This window comes from Vulpes lagopus, chromosome 15 (genome assembly GCF_018345385.1).
Source record: "Vulpes lagopus strain Blue_001 chromosome 15, ASM1834538v1, whole genome shotgun sequence".
Taxonomy (NCBI): Eukaryota; Metazoa; Chordata; class Mammalia; order Carnivora; family Canidae; genus Vulpes; species Vulpes lagopus.
The window spans coordinates 20,312,599-20,336,639 of record NC_054838.1 but is presented as its reverse complement, the minus strand read 5'-3'; the positions used below and the strand labels follow the sequence as shown (position 1 = coordinate 20,336,639).

At 37.6% G+C, this 24,041-nt stretch overlaps 2 protein-coding genes across 2 annotated transcripts; both read left to right on the top strand.

Annotated features, from left to right (window-relative positions):
* Positions 1-9,496: 9,496 nt before the first annotated feature.
* On the top strand, positions 9,497-11,179 carry LOC121476352 (cyclin-G1-like). Its single transcript, XM_041730293.1, is given in 2 exon segments — positions 9,497-10,162; positions 10,164-11,179. Coding segments are annotated over 2 exon segments (888 nt in total). The 3' UTR covers positions 10,386-11,179.
* A 3,606-nt stretch (positions 11,180-14,785) lies between these two features.
* Positions 14,786-15,727, top strand: LOC121476528 (olfactory receptor 56A3-like). Its single transcript, XM_041730596.1, has one exon. The coding sequence runs from the start codon at positions 14,786-14,788 to the stop codon at positions 15,725-15,727; it is 942 nt and encodes a 313-aa protein (XP_041586530.1).
* The last annotated feature ends 8,314 nt before the right edge of the window (positions 15,728-24,041 follow it).

The following is a 24,041-nucleotide window of genomic DNA, read 5'->3' as shown; positions in this document are numbered from 1 at the left end:
TAATGAAGAGAACCTCCATCCCCAAGGCTGAGAACTGCAGTGGGGAAGGACAGTACTGAGGGACTGGGAGCAGATTCATCTGCCCTAAGTTACAGGGGAAAAAAACCGAGGTCCAATAAGCAGCTCGTTTATAAAAGATCCATCCCTAGAAAGCTGCCAAGTGGTGTGAGAGTGGAAGGGACTGGTGAGCACTAGTTTATGATCCCCTTCCACCTTGAAAGGGAAGACTGAGGCAGGTTCTGGAAGCCATAGCCAGCCTGCTACCTAAGCTAGTATTGAGTTTCTAGCCCACATCAGCCCTAGAAACACTAGGGCACAGAAAGAGAGCTACAGTTTAAAAGATCAAGTAGCATATAAAGAAGTCAGTCTTTAAAACTCCACCAAATGGTCGAGGAGCTGCTGGAACTGTCTCAAATTTAAAGGGGCTGGTAAGAGACTCAGTTTACATTACCCCTCCACCTTGATAGCCTTAATGGGAGAAGGGTGCAGGCACCCTAACCAACTTGCCCAGTGAGCCCAGGGCCCCTAGCCTACCCCAGCCCCTGCCATCCCACCAAGTTATCCCAAGGCAGTGCACACCAAGACATAGCCCCAGCCTTCATGCCAAGGTTACATGTATACATAATACCCTGGAACACTTTAGGCTCACACTGCTTCAGTTTCAGATAGCTTGTTGGGGCTCCCGGTGCATGGAGCCTGCTTCTCCCTCTGCCTGTGTCTCTGCCTCTCTTTCTCTCTCTCTGTGTGACTATCATAAATAAATAAAAATTAAAAAAAAATAAAATAAAATAAAAAATAAAACTGAATCAAGAAGATACAGAAAATCTGAACAGACCAATTGCTAGAAACAAGATTGAATTGGTTTTCAAAAAACTACCAAAAAATGAAAATTCAAAACCAGATGGATTCACAGGTGAATCCTACTACACATTTATAGGAGATTTAATGCCTACTCTTCTCAAACTATTCCAAATTGTAGAAAGAAGGAAAGTGCCTATGTACAGCCTATAAGGCCAGCATTAGCCTGATACCAAAACAAAGAAAACTAGAGGCCAATATCCCTGATAAACATAAATTCGACAATTCTCTACAAACTATTAGCAAACTAAATCCAACAATACATTAAAAGGATCTTTCACCACAATAAAGTGGGATTTATTCTGGGAATGCAAAAATAGTTCAACATTCACAAATCAATTTGATACACCACATTATTTTTTTAATAATAAATTTATTTTTTATTGGTGCTCAATTTGCCAACATACAGAATAACACCCAGTGCTCATCCTGTCAAGTGCCCCCCTCAGTGCCCCTCACCCATTCACCCCCAACCCCGGCCCTCCTCCCCTTCCACCACCCCTAGTTTGTTTCCCAGAGTTAGGAGTCTTCACATGAACAAAATGAAGGATAAAAATAGTATGATCATCTCAATAGATTCAGAAAAGGCATTTGACAAAATTCAACATTTGTTCTCTCAACAAAGTGTGTTTAGAGGGAATATACTTCAACATAATAAAGACCGTACGTGAAAACTCCACAGCTAACATCATACTTAATAGGAAAAAGCTGAGAGCTTTTCCTCTAAGACCAGGAACAAGAGAAGGGTGTTCATCTTGCCACTTTTATTCAACATAGTACTGGAAGTCTTAAACAGACAAGAAAAAAATTAAAAGCATCTATATTGGTAAGGAAAAATTTAAACTGTCATCATTTGCAGATGACATAATATATATACACAGAAAACCCTAAAGACTCTAAGACCAAAAAACTATTAGAAATAATAAAAGAATTCAGTAAAGTCACAGAATACAAAATTAATACATAGAAATTGGTACACTAATAACAAAGTAGGAAAAAGTGAAAGTTTTAAAACAATAGCATTTATAATTGTACCAAAAAGAATTAAATACCTAGGAATAAACTTAACCAAGGGAGTGAAAGACATATATCCTAAAAACTATGAAACACTGATGAAAAAAATTGAGGACAACACACACAAATGGAAAGACATTCCATGCTCAGGGATTAGAAGAATTAATATTGTGTAAATGTGCATACTACCCAATGTGATCGACAGATTCAATGCAATGCCTATTAAAATATCCACAATGTTTTTCACAGAACTAGAATGAATAATCCTAAAATTTGTATGAAACAAAAAAGACCCTAAGTAGTCAAAGCAATTTTATGGGTAAAAAAGCTAGAGGTATCAAAATTACAAATTTCAAGATACACTACCAATAGTATGGTTTTGGTACAAAAACAAACATATAGATCAATAAACAAAATAGAGGGCCCAGAAATAAACCATGCTTATATGTCAATTAACCTATAACAAAAGAGGCAAATCTATACGATGAGGAAAAGACAGTTTCTTCAACAAATGGTGCTGGGAAAACTGGACAGCCAGATGCAAAAGAATGAAACCAGACAACTTACTAACACTATACCCAAAAATAAACCCAAAATGGATTAAAGACCTAAATGTGAAACCTGAAACCATAAAAATTCTAGAAGAGAATGTAGGCAGTAATTTCTTTGACATTCACTATAGCAACATTTTTCTAGACAAGTCATCCTAGGGAAGGGAGCAAAAGGAAAAATAAACTATGGGGACTACATCAAAATAAAAGATTTCCACACGGTGAAAGATGCCATCACCAAAACAAAAAACAACCAACTGAATGAGAGAAGACATTTCAAATGATTCAATAAGGGGTTAATTTCCAAAATATATAAAGAACTTACACAATTCCATACCAAAAAACAAACAAACAAACAAACAAACCCACAATTAATCTAATTAAACATGAGCAGAGGACCTGAATAGACCTTTTTCCAAAGAAGGCATACAGATGGCCAACAGACACATGAAAAGATGCTCAACATCACTAATTATAAAGGAAATGCAAATCAAAACTAGTGAGAGATTACCTTGCACCTGTCAGAATGGTTCTAATTTAAAAAAGAATAAATAACAAATGTTATTAAGAATATAGAGAAAAAGGAAACTTCATGCTCTGTGGTGGGATTGTAAATTGGTAGAACCACTATCAAAAACAGTGTGGACATTCCTCAAGAAATTAAAAATAGAAATATATGATCCAATAGAGCCAATAACTCCACTACTGGGTATTTACCCAAAGAAAATGAGACACTAATTGAAAACTATATATGTACTTCTATGTTTACTGAAACAATATTTACAACAGCCAAGCTATGGAAGCAGCCCAAATGTCTATTGACAAATGAATGGATAAATAAGATGTAATTATATATATATATATATATATATATATATATATATATATATAAACATTTATGTATTTATATATATATATATATATATAATATATAATATTACTCAGCCATAAAAAAGAATGAGATCTTGCCATTTGTGACAACATGAATGGACCCAGAGGATATAATAAGTCAGACAGGTATAGACAAATACCATATGATTTCAATTATACTTGAAATCTAAGAAAACAATACAAATGAATAAACATACAAAAAGCAGAATCAGATCTATAAATATGGAAAATAAACTGATGGTTGCCATGAAAGGAGAGAGCTGGGAAGGTGGACAAAATAGGTGAAGGGGAATGGGAGATACAGGCTTCCAGTTGTGGAATGAATACATCATGGGAATAAAAGGTAAAGAACAGGGAATATAGTCAATGATACTACAATAGCATCGCATGGTAACAGATGGCAGCTACACTTGTGGTGAGTATAGCATAACCTATAGAGTTCTTGAATCACCATGTTGTATACCAAAAACTAATGTAACATTGTCTGTTAAACAAATAAATAAATAAATATTTATTTGTATATATTATACAAATTTATTTATATATATTTATTTATTTGTATATTTTATATATATATATATATATATATATATATATATATATATACACACACAACCCACATAATAAGAGAAATACTTGCAAATTATGTATCTGATAAGGGAATTGTATCCAGGAAATAAAAAGAATTTTTCCAACTCAACACAAAGAGACAACCCAATTAATAAATGGGTTTAAATAAATGGGAGAATAAATAAATAATAAATGGGGGAAAAGATGCATTTTTCCAAAGGAGATATACAAATGACCAATAAGTATGAAAAGATGTTCAATATCTTGAAAATGAAAATCAAAACCATAATGACATACTATTTTATTCTAAGATTTCTATAATCAAAAAGGCAGATTAATGAGGATGTGAAGAAATAAGAATCCTCACACACTACCAGTGGGGTTATAAAATGATGCAGCCACTTTGGAATAGAGTCAATTTCTCTAAAGTTTTTATGGATTTACTATATGACCCAGCAATTCTATTCCTAGGTAAACAATATATATATATATGTGTGTGTGTGTATATATATATACACACACACATACATATTATATATAATATGTTATATATACATATATAATATAAAATATACATATATTTTTGTATATATAATATATATTATATGTATATATACATATATTTCTATGTATGTATATATGTCTATACAAAAGTGCTATACAAATGCTCATAGCAACATTATACATAATAGATAAAAATGGAATCAATCCAAATATCCATTAATTGATGAATGAATGGATCAATAAAATGTGGTATATCCATGCAATAGGATATTATTCAGCAATAAAAATAAATGGAAGTACTGATACACACTACAACATGGAAAAACCTTAAAGAGATGCTAGCTGAAAGAAGCCAATGTTAAAGAACCACACATTTCAGGATCTCACTTATATAATATGTCCATAATAAGAAAATCCTTAGAAACAGAGAGTATATTAGTAGTTGCCTAGGTACTGACTGGGAGGGGGGGCTTGGGAAAAATAGAGAATGACTCGTAATGGGTATGAGGTTTCTTTTTGGAATGATAAAATATTACTAAATTAATGATTATAATTTCACAACTCTGAGTTTATTAAAAACTATTAACAACAGATGTTGGTGAAGGACGTGGAGAAAGGGGAACCCTCTTACACTGTGAGTGGGAATGCAAACTGGTGCAGTCATTCTGTAAAACGGTATAGAGGTTCCCAGCAATTGCACTACTAGGAATGTATTCAAAGGATACAAAGTGATTTGAAGTGATACGTTCACCCCAATGTTTACAGCAGCAATGTCCACAATAGCCAAAATATCAAAATAACCCAGATGTCCATTGACTAATGAATGAATGAAGAAGATGTGGTATATAAATACAATGGAATATTATTCAGCCATCAAAAAAATGAAACTTTGCCATTTGCAACAACATGGCCTGAACTAAGAGGGTATTAGGCTAAGCAAAATAAACCACTCAGAGAAAGACAAATACCATGTGATTTTACTTATATATGGGATTTAAGAAACAAAACAGATGAGTGTAGGGGAAGCAAAGAAAAAATAAAATGAGACAAAAACAGAGAGGGAGACAAACCCATAAGAGATGCTGAACTATAGGAAACAAACCAAGGGTGATGGGTGGGGGGATTGGGTAACTGGGTGATGTGTTTTAAGGTGGGAACTTTATGTAATGAGCACTGAATGTTATATGCAACTGGTGAATCACTAAATTCTACCCCTGAAACTAATAATAAAATATATGTTAACTAAATTGAATTCAAATTAAAATTTTTTTAATTGTACACTTAAAAAAAGAAAAATGGGAAAAAAGGTACAAATTTCCTAGGTGGAAGGGGAAAAGGACATCATTATAGGGAATACAGACTTTAAAAAGATAATAAATGAAAATTGTGAACATTGTAACAATAAATTTGACAACTATACAAAATGGACAAATTCTTCAGTGGCACAAATTATCAAAACTGATTATGATGGCTAGTTTTGTCAGCGTGGCTGGGTCATGAAATGGCTAGATATTTGGTCCCATATTATTCTGGATATTTCTGTGAGAGTGTTTTGGATGAAATTAACATTTAAATCAGTGGAATTTGAATAAAACAGATTATTCTTCATAACATGGGTGAGGCTCATCCAATCAGTTGAAGTCTCGAGTAAAACAAAAAGACTGGTGTGATGCTGAACATGAGTGAATTAGCTAGCAGACTGCCTTATCTACCCTGGCTTTTTCTGATTCTATAGAAGATGGCCTTCAGACTCAATCTGAAAGATTAGCCCTCCTGAGTCTCAAGCCTGCCCACTCACCCTGCCAATTTTGGATTTGCCAGCCTCTCCTTACTCATAGGAGCCAATTTCTTAATAAACAAATAAACAAATAAGTAAATGACTCTGACTAATTCACTCATACAAGAAGAAAATTTGAATAAAGTTATATCTATTTATTTAAATTTATTTTACAACCCTTCCAAAAAATTGGTCACATATGACTTCCATAGAGCATTCTCTCTTTCTCTCTCTCTCTCTAATATAAATAAATAAATCTTCTTAAAAATCATGTATTCTAATTTTTCACAGTGACTAAAACAATTTAGGGAAACATTAAAATCCAATTCATCCTGTTGATATTAATATATTTCACAAACAATTGTAACAAAAACATTGTAGAACTGATTCAAAAATAGTCAAATACACCAACTTAGATGTGAACAATAGTCTCTTGTATATGAGAATGTAACAAACATCATAGTTAACCACACAAATCAGTATTGTTAAATATCTATTACTAATCAATACTAAATATCCATTATTTTGTAAATTTTGTTGGTTAGCTGGGTTTCCCATTTGCAAAAAGCAAAGGTGATTATGTACTTTAGAATATCTACATAGGAAAAATTAAAAGTATTTAATAACTAGTATAGCTTGGACACTAAGTGATCAGAGTGAATTAGCATCATGAAACATAGCCAAAGACCATCAGTTTGCCAAATATTTAACCCTTAATTGTTTGATCCTAAATAGATGACAGACACCAGGGCAGTGGTGGGGATAGTTGCCCAGAGATAATCAGAATAGCAGATTTTATCAACCAAGTATCTTGATGACCAAATGACTATACCAAAACAACCAACAGAATATCAGCCCCAAGGTAGACAACATAAAGCATAAATAAGGATATAAAAATAAAAGACTTAAGAACTTATGGAAAAGATAACAACTTTGTGACCTTGAGATGGAGAAAGAGTTCCTAAACAAGGGTCCAACAGTAGAAACTATCAGGAGAGATCTAGACAGGGTTGCCTATATCAATACTAAAGATTTCTACTCAACAAAAGATATCATGTTCAAAAATAGACAAATATATGAGAGATTAGGAGAGAATATTAGCAAAGTCTAAAGCTAGAATTAAATGTTCTAAACCCTAATTTTTTAAATAAAACGTTCTGTAAGTCATCACAAAAAAAGGAGAGCAAGAATGAGTAAAGAGTAAAAGTATATAATTCAGAGAAAGGAAAACCAGAATGACTAAGAAGTTTATTTTAAAAACACCAATAAAAAATAATAATAAATAAAAACACTAAGCAAACATAAAAACTAAATCAAAACAATGAGGGCTACCCTCAACTATCATGTCTGTAAAGAAAAAATTGGATAATATCTAACAGTGCTATGGATATAAGAAATCAAGACACTTAATCTAATTCTGGTAGGATTGCATATAGGTATCCTAGAGAAATCTGGTATAGGTAGATAAAAGTAAGTTTGAACCTCCTGATTCAGTAATCCTACTCTTAAGTATATAACAAAGGTAAACTTTCATATGTCCGTTTAGAAAATGGTAAAAGACAATATCCCTCCTAATGTATTAATAACAAGGTCCCAACCTAAATGTTGCCTATATTAATAAAAAGTTACATACATACAATAGAATACTATCAAAATTAAAAGAAATGAACTATATTTGCATGTTGTATCTTGGACAAGTCTTTTTTTTAAGTATTAAGTGAAAAATTAAGAGCCAAGATGAGATTTATAATACAATATGTAAAAATTGAACACTCATCAACACTGAGAAAAACTCTTTCTTTTGGATAACCCATAGAGAAATAAACATATTAAAAGTGAATTAGAAAGGATATATATTAAATAAATAAGGTTTGTGCCTTTTGGAGGGGGCAGAGATTCAGATGGAAGTTAACTTTTTCATTAGATGAAGTAAAATTAAATAAGATTTCATTATTAATATTAATAAACAAAAACATTAGCATAAAGCCAAATTAAGGTCATAATACTAATGTACAATAATGTAAAGAATGTGAGTACCTCAATTCAGGGCACCAGTGGCCCCAAAGTAAAATGAAGGAAGACTTCATGTTCCATAACAATTATTCAGTTAAAATCAAATTACATTTTCATTGTAACAAAAATACTCTTACATGGGTATCCTCTCTGGAAAATGCATTTCATTTCTCAATAGGTAAAATTTTTGTTTCATTTCCATTTTATCATTATAATGGCATGGTTAAAGTCACTATACATGATTATCCATTCAACAATACAGACAGACGATATCAATCCTTCACTGAGCATGTGCCTGAAATGCACAAAAGTGTGTAGATGAACTTAGAGCATCCTTGGAGGAAGATGATAGCATACACATACACAAATGAATGCTCACGTGCAAATGTAAGCCTTTGACATACAAAGAAATAATCCACTGCAGGTGATATAGACAACATAGCACCCCCTAGGGCTGGGCTCCCAAAGGCTCTTTTTCCTAGGTAGAAACAATCATTCTCTCCCTTAACTACATGGCTATTTGTTCTAGATGGGCCTTATGAGATTGCTAATCTTGATTTTCATCTCCCTCTATAGGGAAGAGGGATGGACAGTTTCCCCCAGGGTGGATCCCTAAAGCCACTGGGATTATTAGAGTCTCAGCTTTACTAGTCAGAGCTCCATCATCAGTGGAGGCAGAACCCATGCTACAATATCCTCTGAAGGTGAGTCTGTGAAAGAAAGTCTGGAGAGGTACCTGTAGGGCACAGACATCAAGATTTGCCAGAAGACAGGGCTCTATCTTTTCAATCAAGATGTGTATCCCTGTCCTTTCCTGAGTCAAGGGTGCTTAAGTGGTCAGAGGTAATAGAGATTATAGCCTGTGTGACAAAAGGACCCTTCTTAGCTGCCTTGACTACAACTGGGGCTTCATATACCAGGGATATATACTTAAGCTGGAATTTGCCCATGGAATATCAACCAATCTTAGGATAGCTGAAAAGTAGGACTTTTTTTCAATAAAATAAACTGATGTTTTTAATCTGAAGTCTGTAAATCTAGAAGCCATACAGGAGGAAATCTGTGTATATATACTTGATTCATTAGGGAGAGAAGTAAACTCATCCTATGTCATGACAAAGGTCAAAAAACAAAGATACGGAGTGTCGTCTGGGCGGTGCTGCGGAGACCTCCACCCAGGACGGCTCCCCTCCCCGGGCCTCTCCCCTCTTACCCGCAAGTCCCCTCGCCTCGTGGGCCTATGGGATCTGTTATCGCGGGGTGAGATGACAGGCCCGGGGAGGGTAGTTACTGCTGAGGAGCCACAGTCGGGGTCAAGATGATAAAAGTACTGACAACAACTGAATCTCAGAAACTGCTACACCAGCTGAATGCCCTGTTGGAACAGGAGTCCAGATGTCAGCTAAAGGTCTGCAGCTTGAGACTAATTGAATCTGCACACGATAATGGCCTCAGAATGATTGCAAGACTAAGGGACTTTGAAGTAAAAGGTCTTCTTAGTCTAACTCAGTTCTTTGGCTTTGACACGGAGATATTTTCTCTAGCTGTGAATTTACTGGACAGATTCCTGTCCAAAATGAAGGTACAGCCCAAACACCTTGGCTGTGTTGGGCTGAGCTGCTTCTATTTGGCTGTTAAATCAATAGAAGAGGAAAGGAATGTCCCATTGGCAACTGACTTGATCCGAATAAGCCAGTATAGGTTCACAGTTTCAGACTTGATGAGAATGGAAAAGATTGTATCGGAGAAAGTGTGTTGGAAAGTCAAAGCTACTACTCCCTTTCAATTTCTGCAACTCTACTACTCACTTATTCAAGAGAACTTACCAACTGAAAGGAAGAATAGCCTTAATTTTGAAAGACTAGAAGCTCAACTTAAGGCATGCCACTGCAGGATCATATTTTCTAAAGCAAAGCCTTCTGTGTTGGCATTGTCTATCATTGCACTGGAGATCCAAGCACAGAAGTTTGTAGAGTTAACTGAAGGGAATAGAATGTCTTCAGACACATTCCAAGATAAATGGCAGAGATTTGACCTTCTGGCAAGAACTTGTATCCAAGTGTTTAACTGAATATTCATCAAACAAGTGTTCCAAACCAAATGTTCAGAAGTTGAAATGGATTGTTTCTGGACGTACTGCATGGCAATTGAAGCATACTTACTACAGCATAACCCACCTTCCAACAATTCCTGAAATGGTCCCTTAATTGGATTGTTACAGAAACAAAAAAGCTCTTCTCTGAAGCCTTTCTCCACAATCCTGAGCTATAGATTCCATGATGTTATAATGAATTTAAGCTGTGAAGCCTCAGATAATCACAACTAGATTAGCATTGATGTTCTCAGATTTGGGAAAACTACCTAATTAACATGCTGTAGTGGAATTAAATTTAAATTAAATTTAAATCCATCTGTGAGGCATACAAATGAAAGCTAAGAGCATAAATGTGAAATGTTAATAACAAGCCTGGGAAGGTAAACTGTGAATCTTCATTTCTAACATTGACCCAACTTTCTATGTTGGGTCAATATATTATATTTAGGTGGTATCAAAAGTGGTAACCTAATTAAATTCTAAATTATGAGGTATACATTAAAACCAACATTTCACAAATGCACTTTTAAGGCATAACAAGGGTCACTATTCTAGGCAATGAAAATGGTTTCTTGGTACCTATAGTGCAAATAATAGATAATTCCGAGATCTGGACTTTACTGCTACTTGGGAATTACACTTAAATTTGAGGGCATTTTATAAAAGTAAAACTACAGGCCTAGTTATTTTGGCATATTAAGTTATTGTTAATATTTTTCCTAAAAAAACTGGTGGTTTGCATCCATGGTAAAATTTACACAGTATTTGCTGCCTCCATCTAATCCCATCAAGAAACTTTGTTTTTATTGTGTTAGTAATTCAAAATAACTATGCTCCAAAAACTTGATTTAACACTCCAGAAGTTTTTACTAAGGGCTGTTTTTATAAAAACTGCTATTGCTTCTAACTTAGAATTTTTAAAGGAAGAGAATATACTTTCATTACTTGCCCCTCCTGTGCCCAAAGAAAGTCTTTAAAAAAAAGTCAGTAGGCATCCTCATAATTATGAAGTTGCTAAGGTAGTATATGAGATTTTCTATTAAGTCAGTGACCGTAAGGAGATCTACGGCATTAAAAGTGATGTAAACAGTTACTCAGTGCAGCAAGTAGCTTGTGTCCATCCAGAATGGCTGTACCCATTTATGACATGTTATGGGTAAATGTGCACTGGAAAATAAACCAAAGAACCACAATATATCTTATACTTTTGTGAACTGTGTTTTATGGATAACTTCAGTTTTCCCAAAAAGCTGACATATTTCAATAATTTGACATCAGTGTTAATTCTGAGTTGGCAGAAGTAGCCTAACCAACTACCATTATGTTTTGGTACTAAGGGCTATACCTTTCAATAAAGTTACTGAAATGAAAAAGAAAAAAAAAAATACGTATAAGCTCAAGGAGAGGGAGATAACTTACCTCAGTTCAAGATAAAGAATTTCTAAAAGCTGGAATACTAATCCTAGAAAAAGCTGCCAGGAAAAAAAAAAAAGTAATTTCCTTTCTGTCTCTGGATCCAGTCCATAATTCAAAGGATAGACTGGTGGGAATATTTCACAAGTTTATCCAAATACCATGGGGCTAGGCAACCTTTTCATCCCCTCCAAATTTCAAAGCTGTGTTTCTAGCATCCCATAACACAGTTCCATTCTGGAGCCTAGGGAAAGGGCTTAAATTAATTCCCTGCATTAGTTTCCAACTTCAACTGGCTTTCTTCAGTCTGACCCTCATGCAGGCAAGAAAAATTAGCTTTGGGGCTTCTGTCCTATCCACCATAGATGGTCTCTGATCGCAGAGGACGATTGAAAAAGGAAACAAAAAGTATCTATGTACATCCAAGTACTTTAGCGTAGAGGTGAGTAGATACTCATTGTTGAATAAATTGTTGGTTGAAGAAAAAGAGACAGGAAGAAAAAAAGAAAGAAAAAAAAGAGAATAGAACCATAAGATGGAAAATTCTTCCTTTGTGCTCTCTAGAAATTCTATCCTAGTGCTAGAAATAATCTTTCCAAGACTACTCAGAAAATTTTTTAAAAATTCTCCTTCTTCTAGGTTTCCTTATGGATCCCCTTTTCCTGCAGCAGGGGTGCTTCCAAATGGCTGGACTCTCTAGAAATCAGGGGATCCTTCATCCAGCTTAATCAGGGAGGGGATCCTTCATCCAGCTTAACTAAGGTGAGATTGGAAGCTGTGCTAAGAATGAAAGTGCTATAATGTTACTGTATAAGATGTGAGCAGAGGAGAAGCTGGAATAAAAAAATGAAGTGCAAAAGACAAGTCTTGACAGGAGGAAGTAGTGTCAGAATTTGACACTGAAATTTGCATGTGCTGTGGTAAAACTAGCTGGTATAACAGCAAATCTTCCTTGTACTGTGTCTCATTGGCACAAATGAGACAACTTTAAACTTTATTTTTTTAAAATTAATTTTTATTGGTGTTCAATTTACCAACATACAGAAAAACACCCAATGCTCATCCCGTCAAGTGTCCAGCCTCAGTGCCCGTCACCCATTCCCCTCCAACACCCGCCCTCCTCCCCTTCCACCACCCCTAGTTCGTTTCCCAGAGTTAGGAGTCTTTATGTTCTGTCTCCCTTCCTGATATTTCCCAACATTTCTTTTCCCTTCCTTTATATTCCCTTTCACTATTATTTATATTCCCCAAATGAATGAGAACATACACTGTTTGTCCTTCTCCGATTGACTTATTTCACTCAGCATAATACCCTCCAGTTCCATCCACATTGAAGCAAACTTTAAAACCACTCTGAAATTTATGTAGACATTGTTAGCATATGCTATCCTTAATAACAGGAAAAGAAGTGGGAGATAAGGTAAACTCTCCATGTGTCTTAAAATTACTTTTGCCTCCAGGAAGAGACACACGGTTCCTGGCAGACACTTAAAGGAGAGCATTCCCTTGATTTTAAAGCAGAACATTGAATGGAATGAAAAGAGGAGTTGGGGAGGAGGAGGGTAATTCCCACTACCTTTCTCTGACCCAGCAGTTCCCGAGGCTATTGGTAAGAAGGTTCAGGTCTAAGAAACAACAAGGTGATCAGGACTGGACCTATAGGAACAAGGACATACAAAGATGGAAACAAGCGTGTCATTTTAACAGCTACATCACATGGATTGTGATGACTAAAAACTATTTTCAGTTCTCCATTCATAATTCTGTTAAAAATCCTCTTATCTCCTCAGCCCCCGTTCCAAAACTACCTCTCTACTGTTGTAATCAATTTTCAAAAATTTTTGCTACCTTAGAAGGACAGATTTTTTTCCTTTGACAGAGACTGAGGAACCAAACACATTATCATGGCATGCCAGGTCTCAGAAGAATTCTGAGAGACTACACAACTAATGATCCTTTGCTGGTGAGATGTAGTACAGTATAGGTGACTAAAAGTTGGGTTTAAAATGAAATAGAATTTTGCATCTAGATTGAAAGTTCTACTACCTATGATCTAATTTTCTCAAGCTTTCTTCACCTCATTTTCCTCATTTGTAAATTCATATTAAGGCATACCTCACACAGCTGTTTTAATAGTAAAGTGAGATAATGCTGCTAATATATTTTAACACAGTGCCTGGTAGGTGTTGGAAATCCATTCAATACGCTGCAGAGGTTTGTATTTTCCTGCTAGCGAAACAAATGCAAAACAGTGAAATTCAAACGCTGATGAAGCAGAGTAATTTCCAATCATGGGATGACACCTGAGCAGAACATCAGTACTAGATGGATAAATCTAGGGACCCTACACAGCATGATTTTAAAGACTCTAGACATGCTGATGTTAAACATTTTGAAGGCATCTCTCGTTGCAATAGATAACTCTTTTCCACAAGAGTTTTTTGGACTTGTCTTTAAAATTCAACAGGAGGGGAGTCCTGGGAACACTTGACTTCCCTGTGAATGAAGTTAATATTTACCTATACTCTCCAAATATTCTGCATAATGCTCTGTTATTATTCTTAGTATTGTTGTTATATTTATCTATTCTTATCACACCCAACAGATTGTCATTTCCTTGAGAACAAAGATAATCTTTGTGTCTCTTGTATGAAAGGTACATGGGAAGAAAGGAGTGACAACATTGAACAGTACCTGCTGTGGAGGTTGGGGACATTATATGGACAACTGGGTAAAGGGATTCAGAGAGGAATTACTAAAGGCCAATCTCACCACCTTCACACTGCTTAAATTAGAGGACCTATTTTTTCAAAAGTAAGGATGCTGCCTCACAGCTAACTGAAATTACTAATTCTATTTTATAAGGTTGATTCATTAAGAAATTAGAAATATTCCAGAAGTGAGAAAAAAATTTGTTAAGGATTGAAATTAATTTCTTCTCCTATATGTAACATGCAAAATCTCCAGTTAAAGCAAAATAGAGCCATAAGTTGATTCCAATGAAGTGACTTTTCTTCCATTTTAATTACAGTCAGAGGTTAATTTTGATCCTAACTTTTTAGATCGTGAAAGAAAATCTATAGAAACAAAAACCACAAGATGACACCTCACAGAAATGGCTCCACTGGGGTTTCAGAGTTCCTCCTGAATTGTTTTGTCAGGTCCCCCAGTTGGCAGCTCTGGTTATCCCTGCCCCTCAGCATCTTGTTCCTCGTGGCCATGGGGGCCAATGGTGTTCTCCTGATCACCATCTGGCTGGAAGCCTCTCTACACCAGCCCATGTACTACCTGCTCAGCCTCCTCTCCCTCCTGGACATTGTTCTCTGCCTCACTGTCATCCCGAAGGTCCTGATCATCTTCTGGTTTGACCTCAAGTCCATCAGCTTTGATGCCTGCTTCCTACAGATGTACATCATTAATTGTTTCTATGCCATGGAGTCCTGCACATTTATGGTCATGGCCTATGACCGCTATGTGGCCATATGCCACCCACTGAGGTACCCATCTATCATCACTGAACGATTTGTAGCTAAGGCTGCTGCCTTTATTTTGGCCAGAAATGGGATTGTAACAGTGACTCTCCCCATTCTATCATCGCGACTCAATTATTGTGGGAGAAATGTTATTGAGAATTGCATTTGCGCCAATTTGTCTGTCTCCAAGCTCTCCTGTGATGATGTCACCATCAATCGCATTCTCCAATTTGCTGGAGGCTGGACACTGCTAGGATCTGACCTCATCCTCATCTTCCTCTCCTACGGCCTTATACTCCGAGCTGTGCTGAGACTCAAGGCAGAGGGTGCCATGGCCAAGGCCCTGAGCACATGTGGTTCTCACTTCATCCTTATCCTCTTCTTCAGCACCGTCCTTCTGGTCTTCGTACTCACTCATATGATGAAGAAGAAAGTCTCTCCTGATGTGCCAGTCTTGCTCAATGTCCTCCACAATGTCATCCCCGCAGCCCTCAACCCCATTGTTTATGGAGTGCGAACCCAGGAGATCAAGCAAGGAATCCAGAGATTACTGAAGAAGGGGTGGTAGTGAGGACAATTGGATCTCTGCATTCCTAATATAAGGATGAGTTATAAATCAGATAATGAAAACTTGGGTTGAAACTCATAGCTCCATATAGGTCAAGACATAAGATTAAGGAAAGTAAGTTAAAACGTGAAAGAATTTCTTGACTCTATCCCTCTGCTTCAAGCCCTAATAATCCCCCAAGAAAAATCTGGCATCTCTGTGACTTTTTAAAAATTTTCCCCAATCTTTGTAGTTCTATCTTATCTACAATGTGAGAACTCAGGAGGATGAATTATACAGATAAGAAATGAATCCCAGTTAATATTGTATTTACTATTCTGTACAGGTAATTTTTTAAAAATACATAACTGTGTGGGCACCTGGTGGCTCAGTCTGTTAAGCATCTGACTCTTGATATCATCCCAGGTCATAATCTCACAGTCATGAGATCAAGCCCTGCATCAGGCTCTGCACTCAGCAAGGAGTCCACTTGAAAAATTCTCTCTCTCTCTCTCTTCCTCTCCCTCAGCCTCTCTCCCCTGCACTCATGCTCTCTCTCTCTCTCTCATTCTGTCCAAAATAAATAAATAAATCTTAAAAATGTGTGTGTATATATATATAAACTGTGGATATTAATGTCTTTGTTTATAATGTTATTGTTATTATTGTTCTCAACCTAGTTGTATAATCCAGTTGAAAAAGACCACAGTCTTTAAATATCAGCTCTGAATGATGAAAAATAACTAGAGTCCATAAGTAAATCTCTTTTAGTTACCTCCAACCGAGCCAATAACTTTCTTCTCCTTGACCAAGCAAAAACTGCCTTTTCTGGTGCAACCCTCAAATGGTTAGAGTTTTTCCAAGAAGTGCTCACATGTGGAAAAATGGCATTTGCTGGGTTTCAGAGAAGTTATCTCACAAAGCCTCTCTTCCATGTCTTCACACTACTGTCTGTGCTTGAAGCTTCATCTTCAGGGGTCAAAGATTCACTTTGTGATATGTTTATAGAGTTCTGCTTTGGTGTACTAATATGTCACAGAATCAGAAGATGTTCCAGTAATGAAACTTTAATATACTAAGACCTACTATGAATTGAACAAAGATTTTCTAGGCATCTGCTCTGGTATAGGAACTTTGTTGGAGTTAGAGGGCACAAAGATGCACAGAACAAATTTATAGTCATTGAGAAATGCACAAGCTGTTTAGACAGAATATAAAGCAATCTAGACCCTATAACATTGAAGGAATGTTTTCTTCTACTTAGAAGGAGATGGAAATAAATGATATATGAATAAGTTCAGTAAGCAACTTGAAAAAAAGAAAAATCCTGAGATGGTGAGTTAGAAGTTATGTACTCTAGTTCTTGCACAACCACATACAAGATTTGTGACCAGGAACAAATTAGTAGCATCCCTATAGCATCTTCATCTGCTACATGAAAACAGTGAACTAGCTATTTTAAAACACATTTCTCCTTCTCAGAGTCTATGAAACCATGATCTGCCTTAAGATAGGCATCACTCATGCTATTGAGTCTTGTTTCCAAGCATGGGCATGAACACTTCCTCCCACTCCCTCATGACAGCTGAAACTAAATGGGAAATTTAAACATTGTGTCAGGAATAACTTCCAAATACTATAATTTATAATTTTGTTCACAGGTGGAAATCCAAGCCTTCCTGAAAGATCATTTATATATGCACATGTATAGGTCCAGCCTGCATTCACCTGCCCGGAGGAAGTCGGTGGTCCTTCCTAATGGGAGGACTCTTTGTATGTTTACTTCATGATCTGATAACTTTGATGCCCCCTAATAAACAAAGCATACTGAAAAAGCTGTCATAAGATTTGAGCCATACTATCTGAGTCTTAAAAATCTGTCATACTATTTGAGTCTTCACCTTGTCCTTAGGATTCACATGCTCCTAGAATTACTGATGGGGGAAATATCAATTCAGGAAAGTCCTACTAGACCCCAAATTATGGGTTCCTGCCTTCTGACCCTAAAATTAAAATGCCTCACAGTCCACTATCAGTACAGTTCCCCAAGTCTAGGCTCTTTGTCTTGAAATAAACTACTTAACAAATCACTGATCTATTTAAGGTTGGGTCCTCCACATGTTGTCTGTTTCTTTAATCCTCCATTCAGTAATGAAAATAATCTTTCTTCTAATGGTCTTTGGTTTCACTACTGATGGACTCCTATTAACACCTGCTTGAAAATGAAAATACATGTACTTCATCCTAGTAATAAACAATAATTTCAGGGAATATTAGGTCAAAATTTCCTTCACACAATGCACCTTTATTATATAGACTAGATATCCAACTAAAATTTTACTGTTGTGGGGCCCCTGGTTGGCTCAGTGGTTGAGCATCTTCCTTTGGCTCAGGGCATGATGCTGGGGTCCCAGGATCAAGTCCTCTATCAGGCTGCCGGTAGGGAGCCTGTTTCTCCCTCCTCCATCTCTGTCTCTCTCTGTGTCTCTCATGAATAAATAAATAAAATGTTTGTTTAAATGGCCATAGTAATAAATGAAATGTCTCTCATTCATTTCTGCTTTACCATGAAGAGAAAAGGAGGCCACGGAATCAGGGCAAATGATGACTTCTTTGTGCTAAAAATAATGAGAGAATATAGAATCTCAGAATGTAGGGTAAAAGATTAAAACGGTGGAAGGTTTATTTTTAGCTCTCTGCATGTCAAACAGTCCCAAAATCCAATAACAGGACTAAGGCTAAAGATAAGTCTTAAATAAATCCAGGAAAATGTTATTAGTAATTAGCTTTATTAGTGAATAATAATAAATATTAACCTGATAATAAGCAATGGTTGCTCAAGTGGAGTTTATCAGAAAGGAAATAATTACATCATATTTATTTATCTGAGCTGAAATCTTGCCTTGAAGAGATTTCACAATTTTATACAATCAGTATTTAATATTGACTAGTTTTAATTTTTTTAAGGTTTTTAGAGGAGATATAAAATGTAGAAAGCCTTATAATCTACCATTCAAAATGAAACACTGGGAAATCTACCTTTCTGAACCATGGAGCAAATCCAGATAATGATAAATGAAGGATTTGTTGGAAACTTTAACATTACTAGGAATCACAGATTCTTTCCCTGTCACTGGGAGATGTATCAGACAAATATCTCAGGACATTGTAACTTAAACTGGAGACTGATCTAAGAAAATATTTCAGAATGTTCACAGGGTATGACAGTGGCCCTGCAAGACAAACTTTGGGATGAGTTATTACTGTACTTAATATGTATTCAATACCTGAAATGCCAGGCATATCATGATGTAGGATTCTAAATAGATAAATCATTCCAGAAAGCAGTAAGCACTATAAAGAAAAAAAGATGGCATGATGTGTTAGAGTGACCTGAAGCAGGAGCAGGAGGCCACTTTGGGTGTAACTATTAAGGAGGTACTCTCGGTGTCCATTGAAAGATGAATGGATAAAGGAGCTGTGGTCTATGTATACAATGGAATATTCCTCAGCCATTAGAAATGACAAATACCCACCATTTGCTTCGACGTGGATGGAACTGGAGGGTATTATGCTGAGTGAAATAAGTCAATCAGAGAAGGAGAAACATTATATGGTCTCATTCATTTGGGGAATACAAAAACTAGTGAAAGGGAATAAAGGGGAAAGGAGAGAAAATGGTGAAAATATCAGTGAGGGTGACAAAACATGAGAGACTCCCAACTCTGGGAAACGAAAAAGAGGTAGTGGAAAGGTAAGTGAGCAGGGGGATGGGGTGACTGGGTGATGGGTACTGAGGGGGACACTTGGCGGGATGAGCACTGGGTTTTACGCTATATGTTGGTAAATTGAACTCCAATAAAAAAATGTTTTTAATAAAAAAATAAGAAGGTACTCTCTGTGTAGGTTGGTCATTTTTGAACTGAGATTGTGAATGTTGATAAATTAATCATTTGAACCTATAAGACTGTTCCAATCAGATGGAACAGTAAGCAAAGAGGCCAAAGCTGAGAACAGGTAGAAGTCCAAGAGGTAGTGGACATCCTAGCAGGGAGGGGGGATACAGCCAAAGGGAGGCTAAGGCAGAAGTCTAGGGCAATGGCCAATGGAAAGATCTGGAAGTAGCAGGACCTGTGACAAAGAACAAATGGATATTAAAAGGTGACTATCAGTTAAGACCTGACAAAGGACTAGAGGTCAATCCAGAACTAATAAATGGGAACTCACATCAGTACCAAAGCTGGCACCCAATCCTACAAACCAGAGACATACAGGAGAAGAGGCTGGAATTTAAAGGCTAGACCCTATTATTATAATGATACTACAGATGGAATGCTACTACAGGGAGAACATTTTATCTTGGGCAAGTTTAATTAGAATGGTGCTCAACATTCAGCATTTTCTTCAAATATTGATTAATTGCATAATTTCATTCTCATTACTCTTAGACTGGAGGAGGCAGTTCTGAGCTGAAGAGTAGAAGATTACTAAATCTGGCTGGGGTAGCTGTAAATAAAAGAAATCTAAAACAATCTCCTTTCCCTATATACTTTACCAGGGATTCTGGGGGATCTCGGTTGTAGTGGCAGGGGCAGGGACATATTCTGTTTGTCCAATGAGAGGTTTCAAGTTTTCTGTCTATTGACTATATGTTTCATAACATCCTACTGTATGAATGTCTTCATTTATGTTTTAATTGATAAAACGTTATGTTAGTTTCAGGTGTACAACATAATGATTTGATATTTGCATATACTGTGAAGTGGTCCCTACAGTGTACCTAACATCCATCACCATACATAGTTACAAAATTTTTTATGACGAGAACTTTAAGATCTACACTCATAGCAACTTTCAAATATGCAGTACAGTTTTATTACCTATACATCCCCATGATTTGTTATATAACTGAAACTTTATGCCTTTTGACCCCATTCACCAATTTCACCCAACCCCCACCCCCCACTTCTGGCCATTATCAATCTGTTATCTGTTTCTACAAGCTCAGGATCCTTTTTGTGTTGTTTTAGATTTTATATGTAAGTGAGATTATACAGTACTTGCCTTTTTCTGACTTATTTAACTTAGCATAATACCCTCAAGGTCCATCCCTGTTGTCACAGATGGCAAGATTTCATTCTTTTTTATGGCAGACTAATATTCCTGTGTGTGTGTGTGTGTGTGTGTGTGTATCACATTTTCTTCATCCATTCATCCATCAATGGATATTTAGGTTGTTTCCATATCTTGAATATTATAAATAATGCTGCAGGGGTGCCTGGCTGGCTCAATCAGTAGAACATGAGACCCATGATCTCAGAGTCATGAGTTCAAGCCTCATATTGGGCATAAAGCCTATTTAAAAATAAGTAAAAGAGGGAGGGGCAAGACGGCGGAAGAGTAGGGTCTCCAAATCACCTGTCCCAACAAATTACCTAGAAAACCTTCAAATCATCCTGAAAATCTACGAATTCGGCCTGAGACTTAAAGAGAGACGAGCTGGAATGCTACAGTGAGAAGAATTCGCGCTTCTATCAAGGTAGGAAGACGGGAAAAAGAAATAAAGAACCAAAAGGCCTCCAAGGGGGAGGGGCCCCGAGGAGCCGGGCTGAGGCCGGGGCGAGTGTCCCCAGGACAGGAGAGCCCCGTCCCGGAGGAGCAGGAGCTGCACCAACCTTCCCCGCGGAAAGGCCTCCAGGGGAATTGGAGCAGGATCCCCAGAAAGGCGGGGACGCCCTCGGGCTCCCTGGGACAGTAACAGAGGAACTGCGACCCGGAGATGCGCCGAGCTCCCTAAGGGCTGCAGCGCTCGGCGGGACCCGGAGCAGCTCGGAGGGGCTTGGGCGGCGGCTCCGCGGAGGGGGCTGCGCGGCTCCGGGAACAGCTCGGAGGGGCTCGGGCGGTGGCTCCGCGGAGGGGGCTGCGGGGCGGGAGCGCGAATCCAACAGCGCAGGCCCCGGAGCACAGGGCGCCGGGACACAGCCCAGGATCCGGCCTCCCCCGGGACAGGCAGAGGCCGGGAGGGCCCAGGACAGCGAGGACGCTCCTGCCCCGAGCTGAGCAGATCAGCGGCCCCGCCCGGGAGCCCCCAGGCCCTGCAGACGGAGAGCCCCGGAGCTACTGCGGGAGCTGACTCCAGGGTCCCAGAGCTGCCCCCGCTACTGTGGCTTCCTCCCGGGGCCTCACGGGGTAAACAACCCCCATTGAGCCCTGCACCAGGCAGGGGCAGAGCAGCTCCCCCAAGTGCTAACACCTGAGAATCAGCACAGCAGGCCCCTCCCCCAGAAGACCAAGGAGACGGACCAGGTCCAGGGTAAGTCAAGGGACTTAAAGTATACAGAATCGGAAGATACTCCCCCGTGTTTTTTTTGTTTTTGTTTTTGTTTTTTTTTTTTTGTTTTTGTTTTGTTTTGTGCTTTTTTTTCTTTCTTTCTTCTTGATTTCTGATTGCTTCCCCCCCACCCCCCTTTTTTTCTCCTTTCTTTCTTTCTTTTTCTTTCTCTTTTTCTTCTCTTTTTCCCCCTTTTTTTTCTTTCTCTTTTTTCTTTTTCTCTTTTCTTTCCTTCTCTCTCTTTTTCTCCAATTCCCAATACAACTTGTTTTTGGCCACTCTGCACTGAGCAAAATGACTAGAAGGAAAACCTCACCTCAAAAAAAAGAATCAGAAACAGCCCTCTCTCCCACAGTTACAAAATCTGGATTACAATTCAATGTCAGAAAGCCAATTCAGAAGCACTATTTTACAGCTACTGGTGGCTCTAGAAAAAAGCATAAAGGACTCAAGAGACTTCATGACTGCAGAATTTAGATCCAATCAGGCAGAAATTAAAAATCAATTAAATGAGATGCAATCCAAGCTAGAAGTCCTAACGATGAGGCTTAACGAGGTGGAAGAACGAGTGAGTGACATAGAAGACAAGTTGATGGCAAAGAGGGAAACTGAGGAAAAAAGAGACAGACAATTAAAAGACCATGAGGATAGATTAAGGGAAATAAATGACAGCCTGAGGAAGAAAAACCTATGTTTAATTGGGGTTCCCGAGGGCGCCAAAAGGGACAGAGGGCCAGAATAAGTATTTGAACAAATCCTAGCTGAAAACTTTCCTAATCTGGGAAGGGAAACAGGCATTCAGATCCAGGAAATAGAGAGATCCCCCCCTAAAATCAACAAAAACCGTTCAACACCTCAACATTTAATAGTGAAGCTTGCAAATTCCAAAGATAAGGAGAAGATCCTTAAAGCAGCAAGAGAAAAAAAGTCCCTGACTTTTATGGGGAGGAATATTAGGGTAACAGCAGACCTCTCCACAGAGACCTGGCAGGCCAGAAAGGGCTGGCAGGATATATTCAGGGTCCGAAAGGAGAAGAACATGCAACCAAGAATACTTTATCCAGCAAGGCTCTCATTCAGAATGGAAGGAGAGATAAAGAGCTTCCAAGACAGGCAGAAACTGAAAGAATATGTAACCTCCAAACCAGCTCTGCAAGAAATTTTAAGGGGGACTCTTAAAATTCCCCTTTAAGAAGAAGTTCAGTGGAACAATCCACAAAAACAAGGACTGAATAGATATCATGGTGACACTAAACTCATATCTCTCAATAGTAACTCTGAACGTGAACGGGCTTAATGACCCCATCAAAAGGCGCAGGGTTTCAGACTGGATAAAAAAGCAGGACCCATCTATTTGCTGTCTACAAGAGACTCATTTTAGACAGAAGGACACCTACAACCTGAAAATAAAAGGTTGGAGAACCATTTACCATTCAAATGGTCCTCAAAAGAAAGCAGGGGTAGCCATCCTTATATCAGATAAATTAAAATTTACCCCGAAGACTATAGTGAGAGATGAAGAGGGACACTATCTCATACTCAAAGGATCTATCCAACAAGAGGACTTAACAATCCTCAATATATATGCCCCGAATGTGGGAGCTGCCAAATATTTAAACCAATTAATAACCAAACTGAAGAAATACTTTGGTAATAATACACTTATACTTGGTGACTTCAATCTAGCTCTCTCTATACTAGATAGGTCTTCTAAGCACAACATCTCCAAAGAAACGAGAGCTTTAAATGATACACTGGACCAGATGGATTTCACAGATATCTACAGAACTTTACATCCAAACTCAACTGAATACACATTCTTCTCAAGTGCACATGGAACTTTCTCCAGAATAGACCACATACTGGGTCACAAATCGGGTCTGAACCGATACCAAAAGATCGGGATAGTCCCCTGTATATTCTCAGACCATAATGCCTTGAAATTAGAACTTAATCACAACAAGAAGTTTGGAAGGACCACAAACACGTGGAGGTTAAGGACCA